The sequence below is a fragment of the Fukomys damarensis genome, unplaced genomic scaffold (assembly GCF_012274545.1).
Source record: "Fukomys damarensis isolate Sample0158 unplaced genomic scaffold, DMR_v1.0_HiC HiC_scaffold_21, whole genome shotgun sequence".
Taxonomy (NCBI): domain Eukaryota; kingdom Metazoa; phylum Chordata; class Mammalia; order Rodentia; family Bathyergidae; genus Fukomys; species Fukomys damarensis.
The window spans coordinates 10,934,692-10,960,299 of NW_022900933.1; the positions used below are offsets into that span (position 1 = coordinate 10,934,692).

General features: G+C 41.4%; 2 protein-coding genes across 2 annotated transcripts in view; one reads left to right on the forward strand and one right to left on the reverse strand.

The window, feature by feature from the left end:
- The window catches only part of Arg2 (arginase 2), a 28,777-nt gene extending 10,421 nt beyond the window's left edge, over nucleotides 1-18,356 (forward strand). The window contains exons 4-9 of the mRNA XM_010645339.3: nucleotides 9,228-9,405; nucleotides 12,113-12,272; nucleotides 13,174-13,268; nucleotides 13,704-13,808; nucleotides 15,008-15,144; nucleotides 17,658-18,356. Of these exons, the coding sequence (XP_010643641.1) occupies nucleotides 9,228-9,405; nucleotides 12,113-12,272; nucleotides 13,174-13,268; nucleotides 13,704-13,808; nucleotides 15,008-15,144; nucleotides 17,658-17,863 (881 nt within the window). The 3' untranslated portion in view covers nucleotides 17,864-18,356. The remainder of the gene's footprint in view (nucleotides 1-9,227; nucleotides 9,406-12,112; nucleotides 12,273-13,173; nucleotides 13,269-13,703; nucleotides 13,809-15,007; nucleotides 15,145-17,657) is intronic.
- The window catches only part of Vti1b (vesicle transport through interaction with t-SNAREs 1B), a 15,721-nt gene continuing 8,193 nt past the window's right edge, over nucleotides 18,081-25,608 (reverse strand). Inside the window, exons 4-6 of the mRNA XM_033766662.1 lie at nucleotides 24,574-24,747; nucleotides 22,537-22,598; nucleotides 18,081-18,396 (exon numbers count right to left, since the gene is read on the reverse strand). Coding sequence (XP_033622553.1) covers nucleotides 18,300-18,396; nucleotides 22,537-22,598; nucleotides 24,574-24,747 — 333 coding nt within the window. The 3' untranslated portion in view covers nucleotides 18,081-18,299. The remainder of the gene's footprint in view (nucleotides 18,397-22,536; nucleotides 22,599-24,573; nucleotides 24,748-25,608) is intronic.

Consider the following 25,608-nt stretch of genomic DNA (forward strand, 5'->3'; position numbering starts at 1 on the left):
TGAAACTGATCTGGAACTCACTATGTAGCCCAGGCTGGTCTCCAACTCACAGTGATCTCCTGCCTCAGCCTCTCAGAGTGCTGGGATTACAGGCATGCACCACCATGCCCGGCCTGAGAGCTGGACTTTTAAGGATCCAATTTAATGAGAAACTAGCGAGCCTGTGTTGTTCTTCACAAAAACATTTTATCAAAATGATGTAGTCATGTTACAAACAGGTTTGGGAAAGTCTTAGGTTACCATATCAGTTTTGAGGAAAAGAAAAAGGAAAGGTCGGGGGGGACCACAGTGATGTCTCTTCTAGTGGTAACCTGTGACCTCTAATACACAGTTTTTTTCCCTTATTGACCCTTGTTCATTTAAATGATTATGTACTGCAAAACAGGTTTAAAAACTGAACTTGGTTAGAAATCTTGACTGTCCTAGAAAGTGAAAGGACAGGGATTCTTTCTGTTGTACCCAGTGTAACCCTTGGCTAACTGAGGCCACAGATGGGTACTCTGCTTTCTGCCCAGAGTGACATGGGATGTAGTCTGTCTGGCTTGAGGTTTCTGGGCAGACGTACCAGGACACTAGCCTGGGCTCTGGGACATGGAGCTACACGTTAGGGCTGCTAACTTGCAAAGCTGCCTGTCTGATTTATCTTTAAGTCCTTTCTGTGTTTTGTTTTTTTGAGACAGGGTCTCACTATGTAGTTGAGACTGATCTGGAACTCATTATGTAGCCCAGGCTGGTCGAACTCCCAGTGATCCTCCTGCCTCAGCCTCCCAAGTGCTGGGATTATAGGCGTGCGCTACCACGCCCAACTTTTAAATCCTTTCTGGAACAAGATCAAGCATAAGAATTTTTATGACTCATATGCCATAGAGGGTATACTTTTTATCCCCAAGGATTTTTGCTGTCTCTTCCTCTGTTAGATACAGGAAAAACTGAAGTGCTGTCAATATGTTAACAATAGCAGATCTTTTGTTTTCTGAGAAGCCCAGCAGTCTTATTCTGAATGAGGGAAAGTGGTCATGTGACTTACAAAGCCAGAGTGACTTTGACCTCCACCTCTGACCTTGGTGGAACCAGGCTGCTGGGGTGCGATCAGCTAAGCCTGTGGGAGAGGCCTGAACTGGCTGTCTCTGGGGATCAGAGGGTGGACGTGGCTTTGTTCAGAGAGGCATGTCATTAAGCCTGATGCCATCTGTTCTCCTTAGGGATGGTAGGTTAACGGGAGAAGCAATTAGCCAGAGACACACAAGCGTACAGCTGGTGTTGTATCTGTTACTGTATTGAGCTTTTGTTTCCTTTTTGCAGGGCTAGAGAATGAACCCACAATCTCATGCATGCTGGGCAAGCATTAAGCTAACTTTCTGAATGTGTTTTATAATTAGGTTGGTTTGTTTGTGTCAAGGGTCCTATTCATACAAAGCCATCTGTTAGTGCAGTGTTTGTCATTTGATCCTGAGGCTATCCTGGTATATCGTAGATTCACGTGACTGAAGTGCAGGCCTGGATCCCAGGATCACCTTCCATCCTGGAGCCCACAGTGCCACTCACACCCCACCCCCAGTTCATGGTCTCTTCTGCCGTGGAGAATACTTGCCTGTTTCTGAGGCAGTGGAAGAGCAGTTGGGAGGAAGGAGATAGGGTGGAAGGCTGCTGTGTAGTCTTCTCTGGGACTATGGTGAAGTAAACTGGAACAAACGTCTATCTGTGGCGCTCTTTCCCCACCCACCTCCTTTCTTTGTAGTAGGGATTGAACGCAAGGCCTTGTGCATGCTAGGCCTGTACTCTTAGCACTGAGCGATGCGTTCCACCCCAGCCTTTTGTATTTTCTTTTGAGACAAGGTCTTGCTATAAGTTTCCCAGGCTGGCCTTGTACCTTGCTGTCCTTCTGCCTCAGCTTCCCAAGTTGCTAGGATCGCAGGGATGCATTCAGACACCAGGCTGTACAATATACTTTCTTGCCCTAATGTCTCTATTTTGGAGCAAAAAGCTGACATTCAGAGATCTGAAAATGCATGGCTCCTCCGAGTGTACAGCCTCTGGGAGTTAAATATATTAGATGCAACTCAAGATCTCTGCCTTTTATTGGAGGTAACCAAATTAGTTTAAGGATTACTCAAATCACACTTTAAGGGATAAGAGATTCTGCTTACTCTAAATAGTCTGAATTAACCCTGGCAATTCAAAAAATTCTAGTTTAGACCTTCAGTAATATTGTGGGTTTTTGTTTCTTGAGACAGGGTCTCCCTATGTAGTTCAGGCTGGCCTTGAATTCATGGTTACCCTCCTACCCCAGCCTCCAGAGTGCTGGGATTAGAGGTGTCTGCCACCACACCCAGCCTTGCAACTTTGTTTTTAATCAGGCATTCCAGGCATAGTTGAAGTCCAAAATTTAGCAGGTGCATCTATTTAAAATACATGGAATTCCCTTTGTCTGGGGCTCAATCTCCCATGTAGAGTACTTGTTTTTGTAACTTCCTATCCTCTGAACACCAGATGCAGTACAAGTATTTTTTTGTTTTGTTTTTTTTCTAAGTTTTACTGACATGTGGTTCTGACAAGTCATAAACATTTTCATTCTGTCTAGGGCCAATGTGAAAAAACTGCACACTAAGAGGCCTCCAACTTTTTTCTCTGTCCTGCCAATGGGCCATGTATGTCTTTTTATTTATTTATTTATTTATTTGTTTTTTGAGACGGGTCTCACTATGTGGTTTAGAATGCCCTGGAACTCACTGTGTAGCTCACAGTGATCCTCCTGCCTCAGCCTCCCGAGTGCTGGGACGCCCAGTGGCCATGTATGTCTTGGTGGACTTTCCTGTGTGTCATTCCACTTTGAAGCCCATCTCTCTTGACTTGTGGGAGCGTTGCAGCACATGAATTCTCTGTAAGGAGGAGAATGGATCTTTATGCTATTTTAGTTTTTGGTACCTGGGGATTGAACTCGGGACCTTGTGCTTGAGAGGCAGGCGGTAGAACCTTTATGCTATTGTAAAAAATACCTCACTTGTAACATTGTCTTGTGTGAGTCTCCAGCTCGGCTGCCTCTGAACAGTTGAACTATTCAGCCTCGCGGTTTCTTCCTCTGCATTGTGTTGCTGTCCATACTGCGGAGGATGGAGGGATTAGCAGACCTCTGTAAAGCGCCTAGTGTGGTATGAGCAGAAGCTGACAATCATTCCATTTCCTTCTTTCCTGTCACTGGTTTCCCTTGGGGGCTCACTCCTTAGTCCTAAAATAGATGTGCTAGCCATAGATATTGCTGAGGGTCAGGTAAGGCTGTTATGCTTTCTCCTCACTGCTGGTTGCATCATCCTGTTGATGTGTTTGTGTTCTTTTTCCACTCTAACGCAAACTGGAGCGGCTAATCAAGGCCAGAGGTGACATATGGGCCTGAAAGATCAGAGTTAAATCCAGTGTATATTATTCCCAGCACTTGAGAAAAGCAAAGAGGCTGTCCAGTGTATAAAGAGCAAGTGAAAAGGGGGAGAGCCTTTCACATTGTTTCCTAATGTTTTTGTTGTTGTTTTGTTGTTTTTTTGGTACCGGGGATCAAATTTGGGTCCTTGTGCTTGTGAGGCAAGTGGCGGAACCACTGAGCTAAGTCCCCGCCCCTTTTGTTTTTTTGAGACAGGGTCTCACTATGTATTGAGACTGAACTGGAACTCACTATGGAGCCCAGGCTGGTCTTGAACTCACAGCGATCCTCCTGCCTCAGCTTCCAGAATTCTAGGATTATAAGCATGAGCCACCACGCCTGGCTTCCTAATTTGTTTGAAATGAGAGCTTCCTTGAAGTTTTGGGCTCACCTTGTCCTACAATACCTTCTTAGAAAAAAAAGAGTAGCAATGAAACACTAAGTCTTACCTGAGTAGACTTGCAGATAAGTTGTCCCTTCAGTATTAGAATGTTTGCCCTTCTCTCCCTCTCTGATAGATTCTTCCTATATGGTATAGATTGGCCTTGAACTTTCTATGCAGCCTAGGATGGCTGAAACTTGGGCTTCTCCTGCATCAGCCTCCCAAGAGCTGAGGTTACAGGTGTAGACCACCATGCCTGGCTCTGTTCTATTACTAGTAATTAATTACCGCTACATTAATAGTATCACTATTACTGCAAGATTCTTTAAATATTAATGAGAACATTCCTTATGCCAACTGAACTACCAGAATTTGCCACACTGATAGCTTTAATATTAACTCAGTTTATTTTGCTCTTTCAAAAAATTTAAGTTCCCATAAATCTCCATTCCTGGAGGTTACAATTCATGCTCTCTGCTACCTTGTATTCCATTGCTCCAGTATTTGGACTTCCCTGGTCAGTGATTTCTGGCCCTTGTTCACCTTTAGAAACCAATTCTGGGTTTTACTCTCCTAGTCCTTTGGGTATTTTGATGTTCTTGATACAGTGGGCATCAGTGGAGAGAGGCTACCTCAGGATAATGTATTTGCTGACTCAACTCCACAATGAACTCGAATAACTGAAAGCAATATAAATGAGTAATCACAGAGCAAGATGAGCTTTCGTATTTTGACTTATCACTTAAAGGTTAACGGCAGTAGAATTTTTGAAGTGATTGTGGCAGAGATTATTCGGTGTCCCCCACAATCTATGCTCCTCTTTTGGATGCAAGCCGGACCTGCTTTGTTGGTCATTGCCACCTGGGTAAGAGTGAGGTGCCACTTCTAAGCCAGGGCCTTTGCAGAGCTGGTCTGCCTTCTCAGTGCTTTTTTCCCTCCTGCTGCCTTACCCTTGGGGCGTGGAGGCTGGCTTCAGCCACACAGATGGCAAAGCCCTTCACAGGGTACAGCCACAAGCCAGGACTCTGAATCGGACAGAGGAAAGCCACCTGCTAACCTGGAATGAGCAAGAAAAAACTGACTGTATTTGGGCCATTGTTACTACTATTATTTCTTTGTTTTGTTTTTGTTTTTTGAGATAGCGTCTCACTATGTAGTAGAGACTGACCTGGAACTCACTATGTAGCCCAGGCTGGTCTCGAACTCACAGTGATCCTCCTGCCTCAGCCTCCCAAGTTGCTGGGATTACAGGTGTGCACCACCATGCCCAGCCTGGGCCATTGTTATGGGGGTTTATGACATCAATTTAGCTTAGTTTACCTAACGATTTTTTAAAACTTTTTTTTTCTAGTACTAGGGATTAAATCCAGGGGCTCACACATGCTAGGCAAGTGTTGGGCTACTAAACTGTACCCCCAGGCCCCCAATAATCGTATTTAAAAGACTATCATTATGTGTTATTTCTGTATAAAGGATGCAGGGATATGGTGTTTGGGCCTGAGGAGTATGACAGGCACTCTACCATTATATACTTTCTTATTCATTTTTACAGAGAATTTCCATGGTCACTAAGGGAAGAGGGAAAGGACGGCAGGAGAGTTCTGGTATAGACTTCACTTGTAGGGGTCCTTCCTTGGCTGCCTCAGCGCTCCGTGTGCTCCCTTCACTCCTTCTGTACCGACTGTCCCTAGTCCTCACCTGGCACTTACATACGGAGAGCAGAGCAGCATTGGGAGGATTGGGGGAGGCCATCCGGGTGGGGCCCCTCAAGGTCCTGATCCCTTCAGGGATTTGTCTTTGAGCTTTCTGGATCCAGAAACACGAGATCTGCTGTGTACAGAGCTCTGCAGGCTTTCACACTTGAGACTCATGCTGACCACGATGGATAAATCAAAATGTCCATGCCTGATTATGCTGAGTGATAGTCCTACCAGTATAGTCTGGAAGTCCCTGCTAGTAGGTGATGCATTTGGGAAAGCAAGTAACCAAAAGGCTGTTTGGTGAGAAGGAATCGGAGTAGTTGGGTAATTGGGGGAATCTACCATCCAGGCCACGCATGTGGTGAATCACCTCACAGCAGTCACACATTCAATGACCAAAACCTTTTTATGAAATTCAGTCTCTTCCTTGTAGAGCATGTCGTAAGAGTGCTGCTGTTAAGATTTCCAAATTCTAAGGCTTGTGCAGTTTTGGTTTTTCCTCCCTCCTCTGATAAATGCAAGTTAGCAGAGTGCTGTTTTCTGTTACATTTATCCGAGTCCGCGTCCTGGTTTTCATGATTGGACTTGAGTGTTCTCCAAGTTCTGTCACTTATCCATTGGAACTTTAACTTCTCAGTATTTAGTACTCACATGACTGCTTACGAGTTAAAAGTATCTGACAAGCTTAATGAGTTGAAGTGCTTAGCGAGAAGTTGTGTACAGTTAGTTAATATTAACATCATTACTTAATTAGATTATAAAGCTTTTATCACTATCCACCTAATATTACCAGGCCCCTGTAGTACACGGGTGTCCAATCTTTTGGCTTGCCTGGGCCACAATGAGTGAAGAGGAACTGTCTTGGGCCACATATAGAATATTAATATAGTTAATATACATAAGTAACAAAGTTTTAAAACATTTTAACTTGTGAAATAACGTACCAAGCCCAAGTTTGATAATTACATAAGCACACTTACATTTCTGCTTAATAACAATAAATGCTGTGAGTTCGAGACCGGCCTGAGCTACATAGTGAGTTGCAGGTCAGTCTCAACTACATAGTGAGACCCTGTCTCAAACCAACCAAAAAAAAAAAAAAAAAAAAAAAAAAATGCCTGTTTTCATAGGTATACATGTAGGTGGGTTAAAATATTACCGGTAGTTGTGTTTGGCTTGCCAGGTTGCACAAATGCATGTAACGTCTGCTCCACGTAGTCTATTTGCCTGCATGAGGAGTACAGGAGGCAGAGCCACCACTGCACTGTGCCCCCGCTTACCTGACATTCCACTGTTGAATATGCAGTCCATGTCCAAGTACCATGCAAACAAGTTACAAAAAGTATTGTTAAAATAATAATGTCGAAAGTTTATGACCCTCTGGAACTGCATTACTAGCTGTTCGGGGCCACTCATGGGCTGGGGGCCAGACACATCTGCTCTCCTGTCTTACATCTAGTAAGAACCTAATGCTTGATGTGGTGAAAGGAAGTCGCTGAAATGGACACGGAAGTAGAAACACCCTAGAACAGGCACTGCCATTCACAATCTGTCCAGTTCAGGAATGTGTTATCCGCAGAGGGAAGACCTGGAATTCAATGACCTGAAAATTAGAGCATAATTTCTCATAAGTCTAAAGTGTCCTCCCCATATTTTGAGACTTGGTGACATCTTCTGACCTTTAAAAAAGACTTTTAGAGTCTGGAGATATAGCTCAGTAGTAGGGCACTTGCCCAGCATGTATCAACCCCTGGGTTCAAAGTCCAGCATCCCCAAGATAAGATTTTCATAGACTTTTATTTGTTTTTTTTCTTGGTTCCCAATGTCTTTGGCCTTTGTCATATTCTTCTACCTGCATTCCCTCTTCTCTTTCTTAGTTGTCTGGATCTTCCCTAATTTGGGGCCTTTTATAATTATTTTTTTAAAGTACAGTAACCAAGATACATTCAGAATTCTAGCTGCAGGTATGTCTTGCATTGAGAATAGGATACGGCAGGGGTGGCAAACCTTTTAGAGCTTTCAATGATACAAGCAGCCCATGGCGGCATGCATGCCACGGGTTTGTCACCACTGGGGTAAGGTTTTCTGTTTGCTTCCAATACTCCTTTTGGTGGGTGATCCTTTGAGTGACCTTAGGGATTTAAGTTCCAGTAAGTGCTTCTCAAATCTTTACATTCCTCAGGGCTGGGGATTTAGCTCAGTGGTTCCATCCTCTACCTTGCAAGCTCAAGAACCCACATTTGATCCCCGGTATGAAAAAAAAAAAAATCTTTACTTTCCTCAAAACTGGCTTTGGATTGAATTTGGGTTCAAGAAAAAGCTCAAAACCACAGAAATTAGATTCATGCTTGTCTTTTGTTTTGAGACAGGTTCTCACTATGTAGTTGAGACTGACCTAGAACTCACTATGTAGCCCAGGCTGGTCTGGAACTCACATGGATGCTCCTGCCTCAGCCTCCTGAGTGCTGGGATTACAGGTGTGTGCCACCACACCCAGCAAGATGCATGCTAGTCTTAATCTGTCTTTAACAAATCTCTGCAAATAAAGAGATCTTATGTCAGTAATGTTACAACTCCCCAGCCACCACCCACTACCTGGACACCAGTTTGAGAAGCAGGACCCAAGGGTACAATCTATAATAACATTCTGCTCTGATAGTTTAAGATTCCTTTATTTATTTGGTACCTGGGATCGAACCCAGGTCCTTGTGCTTGCAAGGCAGGCAGCAGAACCACTGAGCTAAATCCCTGGCCCTATATTCCTTTTTAAAAAATATTTATTTATTTTTAGATTCCTTTTTGATAGAGTTGGATTGTTTAGTCTCTTCACCCTCAATGTAGGTGGGAAAATACTCAAGTTGTCAGAATACGTATGTAGTTCTTGATGTGCTGGGAGGAGGAAGGCTTCTTGGGGAGATGAACTGTGTAGTAAAGAATGGAAACATTGGGACTGGATGAGATACAGCTCCTGAATCTGGCACTTAGCAGATGTGTGACCTCTCAAGTTTACCGCTTGTTTCCTCACCTATGGAATCAGTGTCTATGCCATTTAGTTGCCTAATAGGATTGTTTTAAATAAGAATTTGTGTTCCATGGTTAGACAGTGCCTGGGACCTTTTAAATAATCAATAAATGTCAAACATGTCTTTCTGTATGCTTTAACTCTGCCAACTTTTTATTTAAAAAATGTGGAATTTCCAATGTACTTTTTTCCTTAAATGACAGTATTTTTCTTTAAATCCTGTGGGCTAGTCTTGGTATTTTAATTCTACTTCATAGTTCTGGGTATGTGAGGTCTAATTGCTACCAATTGCTACCTGTGATTACTGTAACATCTCTGGGTTAATCTCTGAAGCTCAGCTTCTTCTTCAAAATGGTGTTCATAATAGGACCTATCTCAAGGTCGTTGAAGACTGAGGTAACCCTGCCAGTCATATGACTTTTTTTGTGGTACTGAGCTTCAAACCCAGGAGTACTCTTCCACTGAGCTACATCACTAACTTTTTAAATTCTGAGACATTGCTAAGTTTCTGAGGCTGGCCTTGAACCTGTGATCTCTTGCCTCAACCTCTTGAGTAGCTGGGATTAGAGGTGTGTTATTGCATCTTGCTACATGTGACATTTTTAATTTTACTGACAAAGAATATGATGTTGTCACAAGTTATTTGTGGCCCCGGCTAGTGAGAGAACCACACATACAGTTTCACCTTGTCATTCTCTCATTTGTTTTCAGGCTGCCGCCTTAAAGACTTTGGAGATTTGAGTTTTACTCCAGTCACCAAAGATGATCCCTTCAACAACCTGGTCATGAATCCACGCTCAGTGGGCCTCGCTAACCAGGAACTGACTGAGGTGGTTAGTAGAGCGGTGTCAGATGGCTATAGCTGTGTCACTGTGGGAGGAGACCACAGGTAAGCCGGGAGTCAGGGAAACAGCTGCATGACATAGCACTTTGGACAGATAACTTGGTTTCCTTCCCTGGAAAAAAATATTCTACAGAATTTTTAGGGTATGTGTTACAACATTGTAATCTCTGTGATTTGCTTTGTACAATGCACTGTATTTTAAGAGGATGTGTACCTTCACAGCAAAGCTAGAGGTAGACAAAGAAAGGTGTTTATCTCTTATCTCTTAGAAATGCTTCTTGAGAAATTATTTTTCATTTTGTTTTATTTTGGAGAATTGGTGGAATCCATCAACAGGCTGAATGTAGGCATTTTTTGTTAGCATTTCTTCTAATAAATTTGTTAGAGACACCCTGCCCACCCACCAAGTGAATACAATTTTTACCTTCAAATTATGGACCCTAGGTGACTATTTTTTTTCTGAGCAAATCAGCATGTACTTTACTGAGAACTGTACAATGATTTTTTTTTCAGTAGTGCTAGGAAATATGGGAAACTTGGGAATCTACCAAGACTACATGAAATTAATACATGTGGAATGAAAATTTACAAATACTGAATTATACAGAATTTTAGAGATGAAGTCGGGTCAGTCTGGGCTAGAGTCAAACTTCACAAGGGAGTGTGATGTGAGCTGAGTAATAAAGATTTTTGGTAGCAAAAGGCATCTGAAGTACTAGGAGTATGAACATTTCATACATATTTTTAGTTCTCCTAAGAATGCCATGAGGTAGGTGTGGTTTTATTTGATTTTCTGCTGGAAGCACCGAGGCGAGATAACTTATCCCTGAAGGCCACGAGCCAGGGAGTAGCAGAGCTAAACTAGGTAAAGATGCAAACAGTGTGACCCCTATGGGAATTAATTTCTCTTTTCAGATCCAGTCTGGTGTTTTTCCCTGAGGTGCTCAGACAGCTTATCAGATCACTATCAGGGTTAAATTTGGTGTGTGTGTGCTGGGGATTAGACTCAGGACCTCCTCCCTGTTAGGCAACTGTTCTACCCCTGAACTTCATCCTCAGCCCCAGAAGAGGCAGGTAGATTCTGCATTAGGAATAAAAATTCAGTTAGGATAAGAAAGTGGTAATACCCAGGTTTCCTACTGCAGTGACTGGTGAATTCAATTAAATAAATCACAGGGGAGGTTTCCCGCCTCCTAGCTCAGTGCTGACTCTGCTTTCTTCTGGTCAGTTCTGTCTGGGGACTTGACCAATGTGATTAGCAGTCTTTTTTCCTTTGCCTGTAGCTATCTCTACTATAGCCATCTTACTGCTTACCTATTTCCTATTCAACCTAGGCTCTCTATACAGATTCTCTGCACAGAGGGGAAGGGATAGATGCACAACCTGAACAGCTGTTGAGGTTTTAAAGGAAGATGCATTTTCAGATCACTCCTTTTATATAGTACAACTTATGCTGTCACTTTAATCATTAAAGCACTCCTGATTTATATGGTTTTTTTTGCGGGGGAGACAGGGTCTCACTATATAGTTCAGATTGGCTTCTCACTACATAGCCCAGGCTGGCCTTGAACTCATGGCAATCCTCTTGCCTGAGCCTTGAGGGCTGGGACTACAAGCAGACGCCACCATGTCTGGCCACCACTCCTGATTTAAACAGGCCAAGTATGATTAACCCTTTCTATAGAGAGGGAAACTATACAGAAATAAGAGGAGTGGCTTCAGGAACAAACTACGTGGATTGGAACTCCAGTATTCTAAGTCCACTGCCATTTGCACTGGCCTGTACTATGCCTCAGAAGGACCCAGTGTGATGGGAAGCCTATAAGGCTCTCTCGTGATGTACTGACCAGGATGACTGTCGCTAGTTTCTAAGATGTGTCAAATCCCTTGGTTGCTGGCAAGCTTTGCAGCTTTCCAGCCATACTCAGCGGTATTCCAGCAGCTGATATAGGACAGGTGGCTGGCATAAACAATCCAAGGACAAGGAAGGGCAACTGAGAAACACCTCAGAATTTGAATGCTATGTAAAGGTATGTAACGTAACATTCATGCTAATATCCCTTATTTTATTCAGTGGTGTATAAGATCTTTAATTGGGATTGCCCTGTTAATTTAAGGTTTAACAACTTTGACTTTCAGGTTTTAGTAAGTAATACATACAAGCTTTCTAAAAAGCTGTAAAGCTTGCTAATTTTTCTCTTTTCTTTTCTTTTCTTTTTTTTTTTTGTGATAGTGCTGGGAATTGAACCAGGACCCTGAATATGCTTTACTACTGCTGAGCTGCACCCATACTCCTAATTTTTATCCTTTTGTTCTCTGGAAATTAGCATTAGATTTCCCAAGGAAATCCCTTTGGAAGTATTAAGCAACATTTTTCTGAACTGTTCCATACAGATCATATCATTTAACTAGATTTTATTCATTGAACAGATGTTTGAGGTCCTTTTCTGGGCCAGGGCCGCTAGTGGATCATAACTATATAGATTTGGGGGAAAGAAGTATCTCTCACTGCAAGGACAGGTGGTTGTTAGCACTGAATCTTCAGCGCTTTACATTTCTGCTGTGTAATCCTCTCAAGGTTAATCTTTGGAAGTACAATCCAGGCACTCTTGTCTCACCCTGACTCAGCTTCAGTTCAGGCCCTGACTTTGCCCTGAGGACAGAGTATAAGCTGTATTGGCTGGGGGTATTTGTTATGGGTGATGTTTACCAAGTAGAAAGCCTTGAAGACTATTATATTTGTTCTTCACAGCCTTGCAATTGGTACTATTAGTGGCCACGCCCGGCACTGCCCGGACCTTTGTGTCATTTGGGTTGATGCCCATGCTGACCTCAATACACCCCTCACCACTCCAACAGGAAACCTCCATGGACAGCCAGTCGCATTTCTCCTCAGAGAACTACAGGACAAGGTCAGTGGGCCAAAAGGAGAAGGTAATTGTCCTATAAGATTATCCTGGGGCTCTGGTTCACTAAGACTGGGGGAAGGATGGGTTGAGTGTGGCTAACCACTCCTTCATTTGTTTATTAAATACTACAATAGGCCAAGTAGTCTGCTAGATGCTAGGGACAGAGATACCGAGGACATGTTCCCCGCTATTGTGGGGAGGGGCTCATAATCTGGTGACAGAGTGAAGTGTTAGTGGATAGTAAAGGTAGTGATGGGTGTCCCACAGCCTCAGGGCCTCTTGGTTAGAGGCTCCCAGGCCACACACTCAGGTACACCGATCTAGCATATGAGTGATACCATGGTCACCTATGGGCGGTGCCTTTCTGTACTGTTCATAAGATATCAGTCCATGTTAGGCATAGACTAGACTCTGTATTCCTCCCCTCAGTGAGAAACCAAGTTAAACCAGGACAGTACAAAGATTGTTCATTAGACAGAATTCATTTGGCTGTTGGCAACTTAAAGCAGTCTGTAAACAGTCCAGTGCAAAGGGATGGAGAAGGGCTAATCACATATTTCTATTTAGATGAGTTAATGTAAAATCAAGACTACCTTAGAAGAGATTTTTTCTTCATTCTTTTTGAGGAAGTTATATTGTTTTTCAGCTGTCCTGAAATATTTCCACGTGCAAATCGAAGTATGTTTTTTGGGGGGCATGGGTTGGTACCGGGGATCAAATGTGGGACCTTGTTCTTGCGAGGCAGGTGGCGGCACCACTGAGCTAAATCCCTGGCTCACATGTTTTGTATTGCTTTAAACATATCCCAAGGACAAGAGGAGAAAACAACTGTAGCCCTCGAAGTGCACAGTGATGATGGGACACTAAGAATACTTGATTAATTCTGTTCAATTTCTCTTCATAGATACCATCACTCCCAGGCTTTTCCTGGATCAAACCTTGTATCTCTTCCCCAAGTATTGTTTATATTGGACTAAGAGATGTGGACCCTCCGGAACAGTAAGTTGATGCATTAGAATTAAGCTTTGGGACTGTGCTGACCACTTAAGGTTCTTTTTTTTTGTGGTGCTGGGGATCAAGCCCAGGGCCTTGAATATGGTAGACAAGTGCTCTATCACTGAGCTGTGCCATCAGCTCACTTGCATTCTTCTTGCATGTGCATGCTTGACTTAATCTGTTATCAATGTAAGGGGAAACTTCTTTAAACATACATCTGTATTTTTTTCCTTTAAATTTCATCCTATTTCTTGACAATATGGGAGCATTTGCACTGAACTGCATCTGTCCCTTTAAACATTTTTTTTTTATGTGAGACAGGGTCTTGCTAAGTTGAACTCCTGACTCAGCCTCCAGGGTGCTGGGGTTATAGGTGTATACCACCAAAACCAGTCTTAAAACTGCTTTTTAACTAAGAGGTCCTTTATATCTCACCAGCTTTATTTTAAAGAACTATGATATTCAGTATTTTTCCATGAGAGATATTGATCAACTTGGTATCAAGAAGGTGATGGAACAGACATTTGATCTGCTGATTGGCAAGTAAGTAACTAAAATGTATGTCTACCTTTAGTTCTCTGAGGGGCACAGGGTAGTAGCTCAAGTCTCTTGAGCATAGATCGAACTTGGGTCCTTGCACTTGTGAGGCAGGCGGCAGCACCACTGAGCTAAATCTCCAGCCCAGTACCTTTATTTTTAAAACAAAAGCAAAATTTGTATATATAAAAATTTCAAATAGTTCACACAGGTGTAATCTGAGATTTAGTTCATATTCTTAGGTGGGGAGGGGATGTCCTTTAAGTCATGGCCAACATCCTGTGTCTCTGAAGAACTCCCCTTATCTCCATTTTAACATTTCACTTTTGAGATGAGAAGTGTTCCTTGTTCCAGTGGGCCCATTCTTTCTAGCCTCATTATGGCATCCAGTTTTATATTAAGCAAATCCTAGTATCAAGAGGGCAGATGGATGCTAATCAAATGTTATATAAAGAACATTTTCCTGCTGAGTGGAGGGTGCACAACTACAATCCCAGCTACTAGTGAGACTGAGACTGATCACAAGTTTCAGGCCAGCCCAGGGAACTATGTGAGACCTTGTCTGAAAAGGGGGGAAAAAGCATTTCCCCAATGTCGAGCCTTTACTTCTGGGTAATTTGGGTGATTAATGTCATTTCCTAAGCTATTAAAAAATAGTTATTTGGCTTAAGGATGTGGGGGCATTAGTTTCAGCCATGGGACACCAGCATTCAAGTTGGAATTGCAAGTTTTTGGGTTTGCAGACATAAAATTAGAATTAAGTCCAGCTGCTATTGCACTCAGAATAACCACACCTGTAACCTAGATCAGGCTAACTCAAATTCAGTATATTAGAGCCCATTCTCCTATGGAAATGAAGTATTCATTATACTGGTTCTAATGCCCAGGCTAAGCGCAGAAATATAAACAGGAATTAGTCAGGTGAGGCATGCAAAACAGATGATAGTATTATGTAGTAGTATGTAGGAAATTAATATGTAATTTTAGTAACTCCTAGGAACAGGAAACCTGGAAATCTGTATTAACAAAATGCAGTGGTGCCTCAGTTCATGAACTTAATTCTTTCCATAATTCTGGTTGCAACTAGAATTACTTTGTGAACCAAGGTACCACCGTACCAAGACAGGAACAAAATCAAGGAGTTGCAGTCACAGGAAGTTGTCTACAAGCACTACCAAAAATGTATTCTCTTGTCCTCATTCTAGAAGACAAAGGCCAATCCACCTGAGTTTTGATATTGATGCATTTGACCCTACGCTGGCTCCTGCCACAGGAACCCCTGTGGTAGGGGGACTGACCTATCGAGAAGGCGTGTATATTAGTGAAGAAGTACACAATACAGGTATGGAGCAACCAGGGCGGCTGTACCTGTTAATTCTGTATGTAAACATGCTGCTGTCTCTTGCCTAAAGGGGAATTTTTCCATGTCACTGCAGTGTTTTTGCTTAAACTTTGATAGCTACAGCTGGGCATGGTGGCTCACGCCTGTAATTCTAGCACTCGGGAGGCTGAGACAGGAGGATTGCTGTGAGTTTGAGACCAGCCTGGGCTACATAGTGAGTTCCAGGGCAGTCTCAACTCATAGTGAGACCCTGCCTCAAAAAAAAACAAAAACAAAACAAAAAACCAAAAAACAAAATCAACTACATAGTGAGACCCTGTCTCAAAAAAAACCAATAAATAAATAAACAAACAAGCAAGCAAACTTTAATAGCTAAAAAGCATATGGCCAAAATATAAAGGAAAAAGTTGTTTAGAGACATATCTGAATCTGGATTGTATCAAAATACACACTAAGTTAATTGTGAATAAGAAAATGTGTCGACACAAAATATTTAAGAACAGACTGCAGAGGCTGTTGGTTTAGTGTGAGTTGGGATTTTGGAGTTAAATGGGACCTGTTGAAGATTACAAGTTGGACAATATCTTGGTCCTTTTTATCTAGAGTAAGTTTTGAGTTTGTTTGATAAGTGCTTTAATAAGAACACAGTTGGATGACTGGCTGACAGAGCAGGTTTGGATTACTGAGAGTGGCCACCAATGCTTACCATCTCAAAACTCAAACTTGTTTGCTCAGTTTCCATTGGTAAGAAAGCTTCTGGTTTTAAGGCTACTTTAAATGACTGTTCCTTCCAAAATTTAAACTACCACATGACATTGCTTCAGTAAGCATTATGAAACTGAGTACAGAAAATCATACGGACTCCAGGCTGAAAGGTTTAGGGCTCTAGGGAACCCCTGACTAGTTGGGAAAGAAATGGGCAATAAGCCCTGGAACCTTCTAGAACCTTAAGCAAGTACTGCCTCTTAAGGCTGAGAGTGGCAAGAGTGTCTTATTCTCAGACCCATAAACCAGATGCTGCCAATGCATGGTCAGAGAACCTGGGAGTTCAGTTCTCAAGTTTGTTTCCCAGTGACACCACTCAGAGGAGCAGTTAATAACCTGCAGCACTCAGATGTGGCAGTGGCCATGCCTTGTGCCTCCTTTCCCTGCTGCAATATTCTTTTATTCCAAAAGGTAGTTGGGTATGGTGGTCCATGCCTATAAAGGCAGCATTTGGGAGGTGGCTGAAGCAGGACTGCTGACAGTTTGAGGCCAACCTGGACTACACAGTGAGACCCTGTCTCCAATACAAACAACCCCAAAAGACTGTAGGACACTGCCAACTACAAATATATAAGCAGTTTACTTAAACTTGAAGGATAGCCAAAATCTGGACATATAGGTAATATATAGTTTTAATAGTGAAAACCCTCCTAATTACTAGTTTTGGGATATACTAAAGGTACAGTTTAAGCCAGTGGAATTCAGAGACATAATTCATCAGGGACATAGGTCCATGTGCAATAAAAGAAGTGCTATGGTAACATACCTGGTCAAGGTGATGCTGCACAGTGTACTCAACTATGCATTGCGAAGAGGGTAAGATACTGAATACATACTGTAGCACCGAACATATCACCTACAATCATGTAATATCAAGAATCCATTAGGTAAACTCATTCAGGGTTCCAGACTTGACAGCCACCCTAAATATTCTCCAGTATTGTATTCTTGAAAACTAGTTTGCTCAGATGGCTGAGGGAGATTAACTTCACTGAGAACAACCAATTAAAAAAAAATTCTCACTGGGAATTTGACTCAGTGGTTCTGTTGCTTGCCTTGCAAGTGCAAGGGCCTGAATTCAATCCGCTGTACCAAAAAAAAAAAAAAAAAAATTCTCCAGAGAAGTAGATCATGTATGGAGGTGGGGGCTGATCTGGAGGGTTTGCTCCTTTCCCTCAGTTCACTGTGGGCCAAAAGAACTTGGGAACAAGTTCACACACCCCTTGCAGAAGGCAGTTGGAGTCCAAATTAAAAAGTAAAGATATGGCTGAGTCTTCTCTTGACCAAATATAAGATGCTAGGTCAGTATGCTGGGAGACAAAAAAAATGTGTTGGACATGGAACCTGCTCTCAGAACTCATGCAGAAAGAGTAACAATAAAGTCTGTAGTGATTACTACACCTCAGGGCAGGGGGTATGTACTTTAAGAGATAAAGATGGGACTGGAGGTATAGCTCAGCAATGCCCTGAGCTCCTTCCCCAGCGCTGCAAAAACAAGCAAACAAACAAAAATAGGTAATAGCGTCTCAAAGCCTAACAGCTATGCCTATTATGTTTGTTGAACAGGGATGATTTCATTACTTGAAAGATTTCTTTCAGTCCTACTCTGTACAAAGGGCTTTCCATTGAGTTTTATAGTGGAAAATGGTTGTGTTTTTATCTTGGCATGTTCTCTTTGTCCGGGTCGCACAACTCTCAAAGTGGCAGCTCAGGACTTTTCTCAAGTCCTGTCTACCTTGTTCTTCCAGGGTTGCTGTCAGCACTGGACCTCGTTGAGGTCAATCCTCACTTGGCCACTTCAGAAGAAGAAGCAAAGGCTACCGCTAGTCTTGCAGTGGATGTGATTGCTTCGAGTTTTGGTCAGACAAGGGAAGGAGGGCACATTGTCTATGACCAGCTGCCTACTCCCAGTTCACCAGATGAATCAGAAAATGAAGAACGCGTGAGAATTTAGGAAATATTGTATGCTGGGATATTTCACAAAGAGTTTCAAGTGGGCATTCACGTTGTGAGGCATTCTGAGGGGGACAGATATATGGCTGTCCTGGGTCAGTACCGCCTTAATGAGAACATTGTGCATTCTCACTAAAGTTTCCCCTCTCCATTTTGGTGACCAACACTACTGTAAACGTATTTTGGTGGTTTGCAGTTTACAAGGTACTATGCAAATCTGAAGAAATCATAAACATTTATTACCTTGGTATATCATAATGGTCTTGTTGTCCTTCCTTCACATTTATGTGATTTTCTGTCTGCCCCCCCCCCTCCCACAGTTGGCTACACAGCGCCGCATGTTCAGCCCACAGCAGCATCACGCTTGTTCCATATCCTGTCTAATACCATTCATCCACAGGGTCAACGTTCTGGTCCACAGCGCCCTTCCTAGAAGTTCAATGCTTGCGAAAGAACTTGTAATAAACCAAGCCTCCCAGGATGATGAGCTCCAGTAAGATGACGATGGAAAGCAGCAGCTTGTTGGTTGTCACTCTACACAGACAAGCAGAAAAAGTAGTAGCTTACATAACCGTATTTCTTGCTGTTCTTAATACTTTGGGGTTTGACCCAAGGCCAATGGTGGGTCAGACTATGAGACAGATATTTTTGTTCAATCACAGCCCTTAAAAAGTGCTCTTACCGTTCTCTGGCTGGCAGGTGACAACTCAAGATTATTTAGTTGTCACTGAGCTAACACTGTCTACCTCATAGAAAAGTGGAAGACAGATACAAAGCAGCAAAATAGTTTGATTCTGAAATGTCTTCCAATCATTTGAAACAAGAGAAATACAAATCATTAGCCATGTAAAGCCACATCAGCTACACAACTGTGAATGTAGGGTGGGAGAAGGGGGTGGGCAAGACTCGAGAATCAAGTCCAGCTCGTGGATGGGTCTTGCTTTTAGAAGTAACTAAAGTCTGGGTATTGTCTTCCAACCTCATGTAAATTTCTTCCTAATTATTTTCTTTGCTCTCCTATCCAGTTATCTGTACTTTGTTTATTGTGCATTTTAGATAAATACATAACTTTCAACATAGGAATGTGTACCTATATGCATGATACATCTTTGTTTCCTAATCTCCCCTTCCTTCAAGCCGTCCTCTCAAAAGCTTTGTTTCCATTTTGTTCCTTCTCCCTCCCGCTCCATTGTTCCCTTTCTCATTCGAACATTTTTGTCCCATTTCTCAAACCTGTTAATACATTTTTGGTCCTTACACTTTTGGTTTCTCATAACAAACAATGTGGTACTTATACATGTGTCCAATTTATTTCACTTCAGAGTATAATAAAAAGTATGGTCTCAAGGTGCATCCATTTAGCTAGATGGTCTCAAGCCTATCCTTTATGGTAGAGCAGTATTTTATTGTATAAAAAACCCACAACTTTGTTCATCAGTTGATGGGCATTTGGGCTGTTTCCAAGATTTAGCTATTACAAACTGTACCACTATAAACATGGATGTGCATATATCGCTGTGGTATGCTTTTAATTCTTTTGGGAAGATAAGGGGAATAGCTGAGTCAAATGAAACTTACAATTTTTAGTATTTTTTTTGGTACCGGGGATCAAACTTGGGTCCCTGCTCTTGCAAGGAAGACAGTGGAACCACTGAGCTAAATCCCTGGACCGAAATTTCCATTTTTTTGAGGAATCTCTATCCATACTGATTTCCACAACGTTGCATGACTGAACACTAACACCAACAATAGATTTCTTGAAAACAGCCATTCTTTTTGGAGTAAGACGGAATCCCAGTGTTGCTTTAATTCGCAGCTCTCAAATGACCAGTGATGTTGAACATTTGCTGTTTCTACTTCACCTGAGAAATGTCTATTCATTTCAGACACCCATTTTTGGACTGGTCTTTAAACTTGGGAGGTCTGATATTTTTAAGTTATTTGTATATTCTAGATATTAGTCCTTTGAGGAACAGCTGGCAAAATTTTTTTTGCCCATGCTATGGGTTGTCTCTTCACTCTGTTGTATTTTTTTGTGCAAAAGTATTTTTAAAAATAAGATCAGATCCCAGTTTTTGATTGTATTTTCTATACAACCTAGGAGTTCATAAATTTTTTGCCTACACCAAAACCTTCGAGTTCTAGCTGTTCTATCTTCCAGTAGATTTAGTATTTGTTTTAATATTTAGATCTTTGATCCATTTTTAGGTTAGTGCATGGTGAAAGATATGGGTCTTTCAGCATGTGGAAAGCCAGCTTTCCCAGTACTATTTATTAAAGAGGCTATCTTTCTTCCAGTGAAGGTGTTTGGCTTCTTTGTCAAAGGTAAGGTGGCTGAGTATGTCTGGAGTTGTTTCTGCATCTTCTAAACTGTTCCACTGAATCATCTGGTCTGTTTTTTGGGCTAGTACCATGCTACTGTTCTTACAATAGCTTTGTAGTATAATTTAAGTCAGGGATTGTGATGGCTCCTGCCTTGACTTTGTTGCTCAGGATTGCTTTTGCTATTCTAGGTCTCTGGTTCCAAATTAATTTTAGGATTGTTTTTCTCTAATTCTGTAAAATATTCTATTGGTATTTTGACCGGGATTGCATTAATTCTGTATAACTATTTTGGAAGAATGGCCATTTTCACTATATTGGTCCTTCCTACCAAAGAGCAAGATATATCTTTCCATTTTCTAATATCCTCTTCTGTCGTCTTTTTCAGAGTACTATAGTTTTCAATGTAAAGTTCCATTAGATTGATTCTTAATATTTCATTTTTTTGGATGCTACTGTGAAAGGTGTCATTTCCCTAATTTCTCTCTTGGTGATTTAATTAGCGTACAGCAATGCTGTTGATTTATAAGTGTTGACTTTGTATCCAGCTACACTACTGAATTTGGTAATTAAATGAGTCTTTTGGTGGCATTTTTGGGGTATTCTATGCAGAGTATCATGTCATCTGCAAATAATGGTAATTTAATTTCTTCCTTTACTATCCTTATTCCTTTTGTTTCTCTCTCTTGTCTGATTGCTCTGGCTGATGTTTCCAGAACTATATTGAACGAGAGTGGTGACAGTGGACATCCTTGTCTTGTTCCTGATTTTATTTATTTTTTGGTACCAGGGATTGAACTTAGGTCCTTGTGCTTGCGAGGCAGGTGGCAGAACCACTGAGCTATATTCCCAACCCCTGGTTCCTGATTTTAGAGTGAAGCTTTCAGTTTTTGTCCATTTAGTATAAAGTTGGCTGGTGGCTTAACATAGATGGCTTTTATTAGATTGAGATAAAGGCCATCTATTCCAATTTTCTGTAGGGTTTTTATGTATGGGTGTTGGGCTTTATCAGACACTTTTACTGCATCTATTGAGATGATCATGTGGTTTTTGTCCTTGGTTCTGTTAATATAGTGTATTACACATTTATTAATTTGCATATGCTAAACCATCCCTGCAACGCTCGGATGAATCCTACTTGGTCATGGTGTATAATCTTCTTGCTGATTTGCTGCATTGTTTGCCTACTGAGGATTTTTGTGCCTATGTTCATTAGGGAAACTGGCCTGTACTGGTTTTTGGTTGGCTCTTTCTGCTTGCTTCCAGGAATGACATTGGGAGTACTGCTTCCTTTCAATTTCATTAAAGAGAAGTAGCAGCATTAGGTCTTCTCTAAATTTCTTGTAGAATTTAGTAAATCTGTCAGGACCTGGGCTTTTCTTTATAGGCAGGTTTTTAATTGCATCTTCTATTTCAATGACTGACATTTCATTATTCAGAATTTGTATATATTCTTGATTCAGCTTTGGTAATTCATATGTATCTAAGAATCTGTTTCTTTTCTTTTTTTGGTACAGGGGATCGAACTTGGGACCCTGCCCTTGCAAGGCAGGAGGCGGCACCACTGAGCTAAATCCCCATCTTATTAGTATACAGGTTCTCAAAGTAGGTGTTGATGATCTGTATTTCTGCAGGATCTGTTGTGATTTCACACTTTTCATTTCTAATTGTATGAATTTGAGTCTTTTCTAGTTATCTGTATTATTTTAAAATTTTACTGTTTATAGAAAAAAAGCCCAATCTCTGGTTCTCATATCCACTCTGAGTTTCTCCATATTCCATGAAGAGTTAACTACTATTTAGGAAAAGTACCCTTTCTAATTACACAAATGGGCTATAATTTTGTAGCATGTCACATGTGCCCAAGGTCATACACACTACCCAAGCTACTCCCAATTTCAAGCTCCATGGCCAATACTTACCTCAGGTTTTTTTTTTTTTAAATGTCTTCTCAGGATATCCAAAAAAAGGGCCTGAATGCCATGAAGGGCAAGCAGAGCCAAAAACATGCACTAAGTAACTACTGAAAACTGCTTTATAATTAAGTTTTAAAGTATTTCAAGGAATATGAAGTTCTATTATTCTCACGTGTCTTCTCTAAGGAATCCAAGCTGAGATTAAGTCCTTTCGGTGGACAAATTCCCACTGCTTCTAGTCAATAGTAAATAATTTTAATACAGGATTTTATCCCTTTATTTCTGCTTATCTGCTGAGTAAAACTGAGTATAGGACTATGTTTCCCTTACTGAGATGATTTATTAGGAACTTTGTAAGTCACTGTTTTAAGTTTTCTTGGTTGAAAGACATTCAGAGTTAAGAGACATTAATTTTGTAACTCTTTTTAAAACTTACTTTCTGGACATTGAACGGAGAATCTTTCGACTTTTGCTCAAGTTTTCACTTGTGTTTACCAGCTGAGAAGAGAAAATACCAGTTATTTCTCCCTTCTTTCTAAAGTGCATACTATATAAAACTTGAACATTCTCAAACAGTGGGCATTAAGATGGGGAATATACTAAAAATGTCAAGAAATCAGCCAAGTTAAATGATGGCCTCTGAGTACAAGCAGAAGGACCTAGAAAGGACAAGATGCTTTAGTACTCACCAAGGAGGCCAGGGAATCATCAGTTCCCAAAGCTGCTGTGAGGGTGGACTTCTGGCTGGGACTAACTACTCAGAAGAGGAAGGTTTCTCATGCACTCAGCCAGTGACTATAAAGCAACTTAAGATTTGAATTTCATCATTCAAATTCCAGGACAGCCTCCTTAGCTGGTATGTTTCTGTAGGCTGGTGGGTAAAGTGGTAACTTTGGAGATCTAGTTATGTTTTTTCTATCTTTACCTGCCTGTGCACTGTGAAAGGACAGATTGGCCCACATGCACCTTTCCCTTCTGATTGCCTATTACTAATCTAGGAGGGTATTTCAACAGATACTACTTGCTGTCTGTTCCCATTCTGTTATGTCATGTAATTGTTGTCTCAGCTTCTTGGCTCATTCTATGGCTTGTAAATTCAACCCATCCACCTGGTGTGTTAAAAAAAATCTAAAGTCACACAATTTGTTAACACGTATCATTTTCCATAGCTGGCCATGAATTTAACACTTGTGAATTTTCACTGAAATGGGAAGAGTGCCATTCTGCCTTATTTTAAAAATGAAGAATTGCAGCTATTAAAATATATAAGAAAATCTCAAATTGTCACAGTGAGCAAATATTTTGTCTCAATCTTGATCCCACTACGTGCCATAATTTGTATTTGTATCATGCTCCTAAGAATACAGCATTCCAGCTGGGGTTAGCTCAGTGGTACAACACTTGTCTAGCATATGTAAAGTCCTGGGTTCAATCCCCACCACCCAACAAATATAAATTCCACTGACAGTCTGCACTATTTTGAAAATTCCTATGGATGTCAACTTGTTTTTAGAAAGGAAGGAATGAATTTTTTTCAGAGTTTGGTGAAATTATTACTAGAGATCTTCCAATATAATAATTTGGTATCTATATTTTTTCTCACAATTATCCAATTATTTTGAGTAATAGTAAAGAGTCACAGTCCAGGACTAACTATGATTTAAACATTTACAAACTATCATTTTCCTGTACTGGGGATTGAAACACAGGTCTGAGCTACATCTTCAACCCTTTTTTATTTAGAGACAGTGTTGCTAAATCACTAAGCATGGCCTTTATCATCTGTATTTCTATCAGCATTCTGGTCTCAGCTTTGACCAGAAGCTCACATCAAGCTTGACTTACAGAATTCTAGAGCTTGATTCTAGAATTCTTGCCTGGCATCTCCAAACCTTTCCAAACTTTGCCCACAAACCAGTTCCAAAGGCTTCTAAACCACATGATCAGGTACAGTCACAGCAATGATCCCCTGCCTCAGCCTCCCAGAGTGCTGGGATTATAGATATACACCCTCATTCTCACCTCTCGAGGTATTATTTTTGACATGTGAAAAAGATCCTTGGTTCTAAATGACAGGGTCTTAAAAGCAGACGGTGTTTTCATAACCATATTCCACTAGATACAGAAAATTTCAGGTCAATGGCTTTGAAAATATATCTTTTGATGTCTCTTGCTAAAGTGAAATCAGGCATTAATAAGGATGGATGGCTGTAATCTTATAACTGCAAAAATCAGGTTCTTTCAGTCTTTAAGTCAATTTTTTTCCAGTGACATCTAAATTTTAGGGGTGAAATTATTTTAATGGGAGATTTCTTTCCACAAGCAAACTAATCATTGAGAAAAGCATTAACCTAAAAAACGGTTATTCCTCTGAATTTGGAGGCAGTAGCTTCCGGCCTTAGTTAGGGGGCCTGTGAGTACAGCCCACCTACTTTCCCCATTTCTTGCCCCTTCCCTGTCTGCCCAGGCTTACTCTGCTCTTGGTGCGTTCCAGCTGGTCTCGCTGTTCCCCCAGCTCTTCTATGATTTCCGAGCCAATCTGGTCAGTTTCTGTGGCAATCCGATGAGACCGCTCAATACTCTGGGTGGCCCGGTTGAGGCTTTCAGTGCCTTGCAGAAGCAGTGCCCTCTGAAACTGCAGTCGATTCTGACAGGCGCATGGAAGGGAAATGTTAGACTTCGTCTGCTGTGAGTTCACTGCCAGTGTGTTCCTTATGACTCTCCTTGTTTAAAAAAGCAAACAGTGAGCAACAGTTTTCAATGTCCCTAGGTATCTGAAGGGGATTGGTTCTAGGATCCTCGTGGATACCAATATCCATGGATGCCCAACTCCCTTAAAATGGTATGGTATTTGCATGTAACCTATGCACTTCTCGTATACTTTAATTATTCATTTTTTGCTGAGTTGGTAAACCCAGGGCCTCATGTGCTCTACCCCAGCCCTCCCACATTTGTCCCTAGCTTATGATACCTAATACAATGTAAGTGCTAAAAATAGTTGTATTGTTAAGGGATAACAAGAAAAGTCTGTACATGTTCAGTACAGGTGTAGGTTTTTTGTTTTGTTCCAAGGTTAGTTGACAGTGCACATGCAAAACCTATTACTCTAGAGGGCCAACTGCACTTTTAAGACAGGACAAAACATGCCAATGAACTGTAAGATCTTGTTCAAGGTCACAGACTGAAGCAGAACCTAGAATCCCATCAACAGGATCCCAGTATCTGCCACTTCACTGTCTGTTATACTTAGGAAACAAGGGGAGAAGATTTTTTTTAAAACAAGCATTTTCACCATGTTTATGGTGAATGTGAATTGGTCTGCATGCCTCTTGGACTAGCAGTTTCAGAGGCAGAAGCCCAGGCTGGGAGGTGCAGGACAACGGTGCTACAGGCAAACTAGCTCACCTCAGCAGCTCTAGGAAAAGACTAACTCACTGAGGACTCCCACCTGACCAGTGCTGAGGACTGGCAAACCATGACAAAGCTTTTTTTTTTTTTTTTTTTTTTT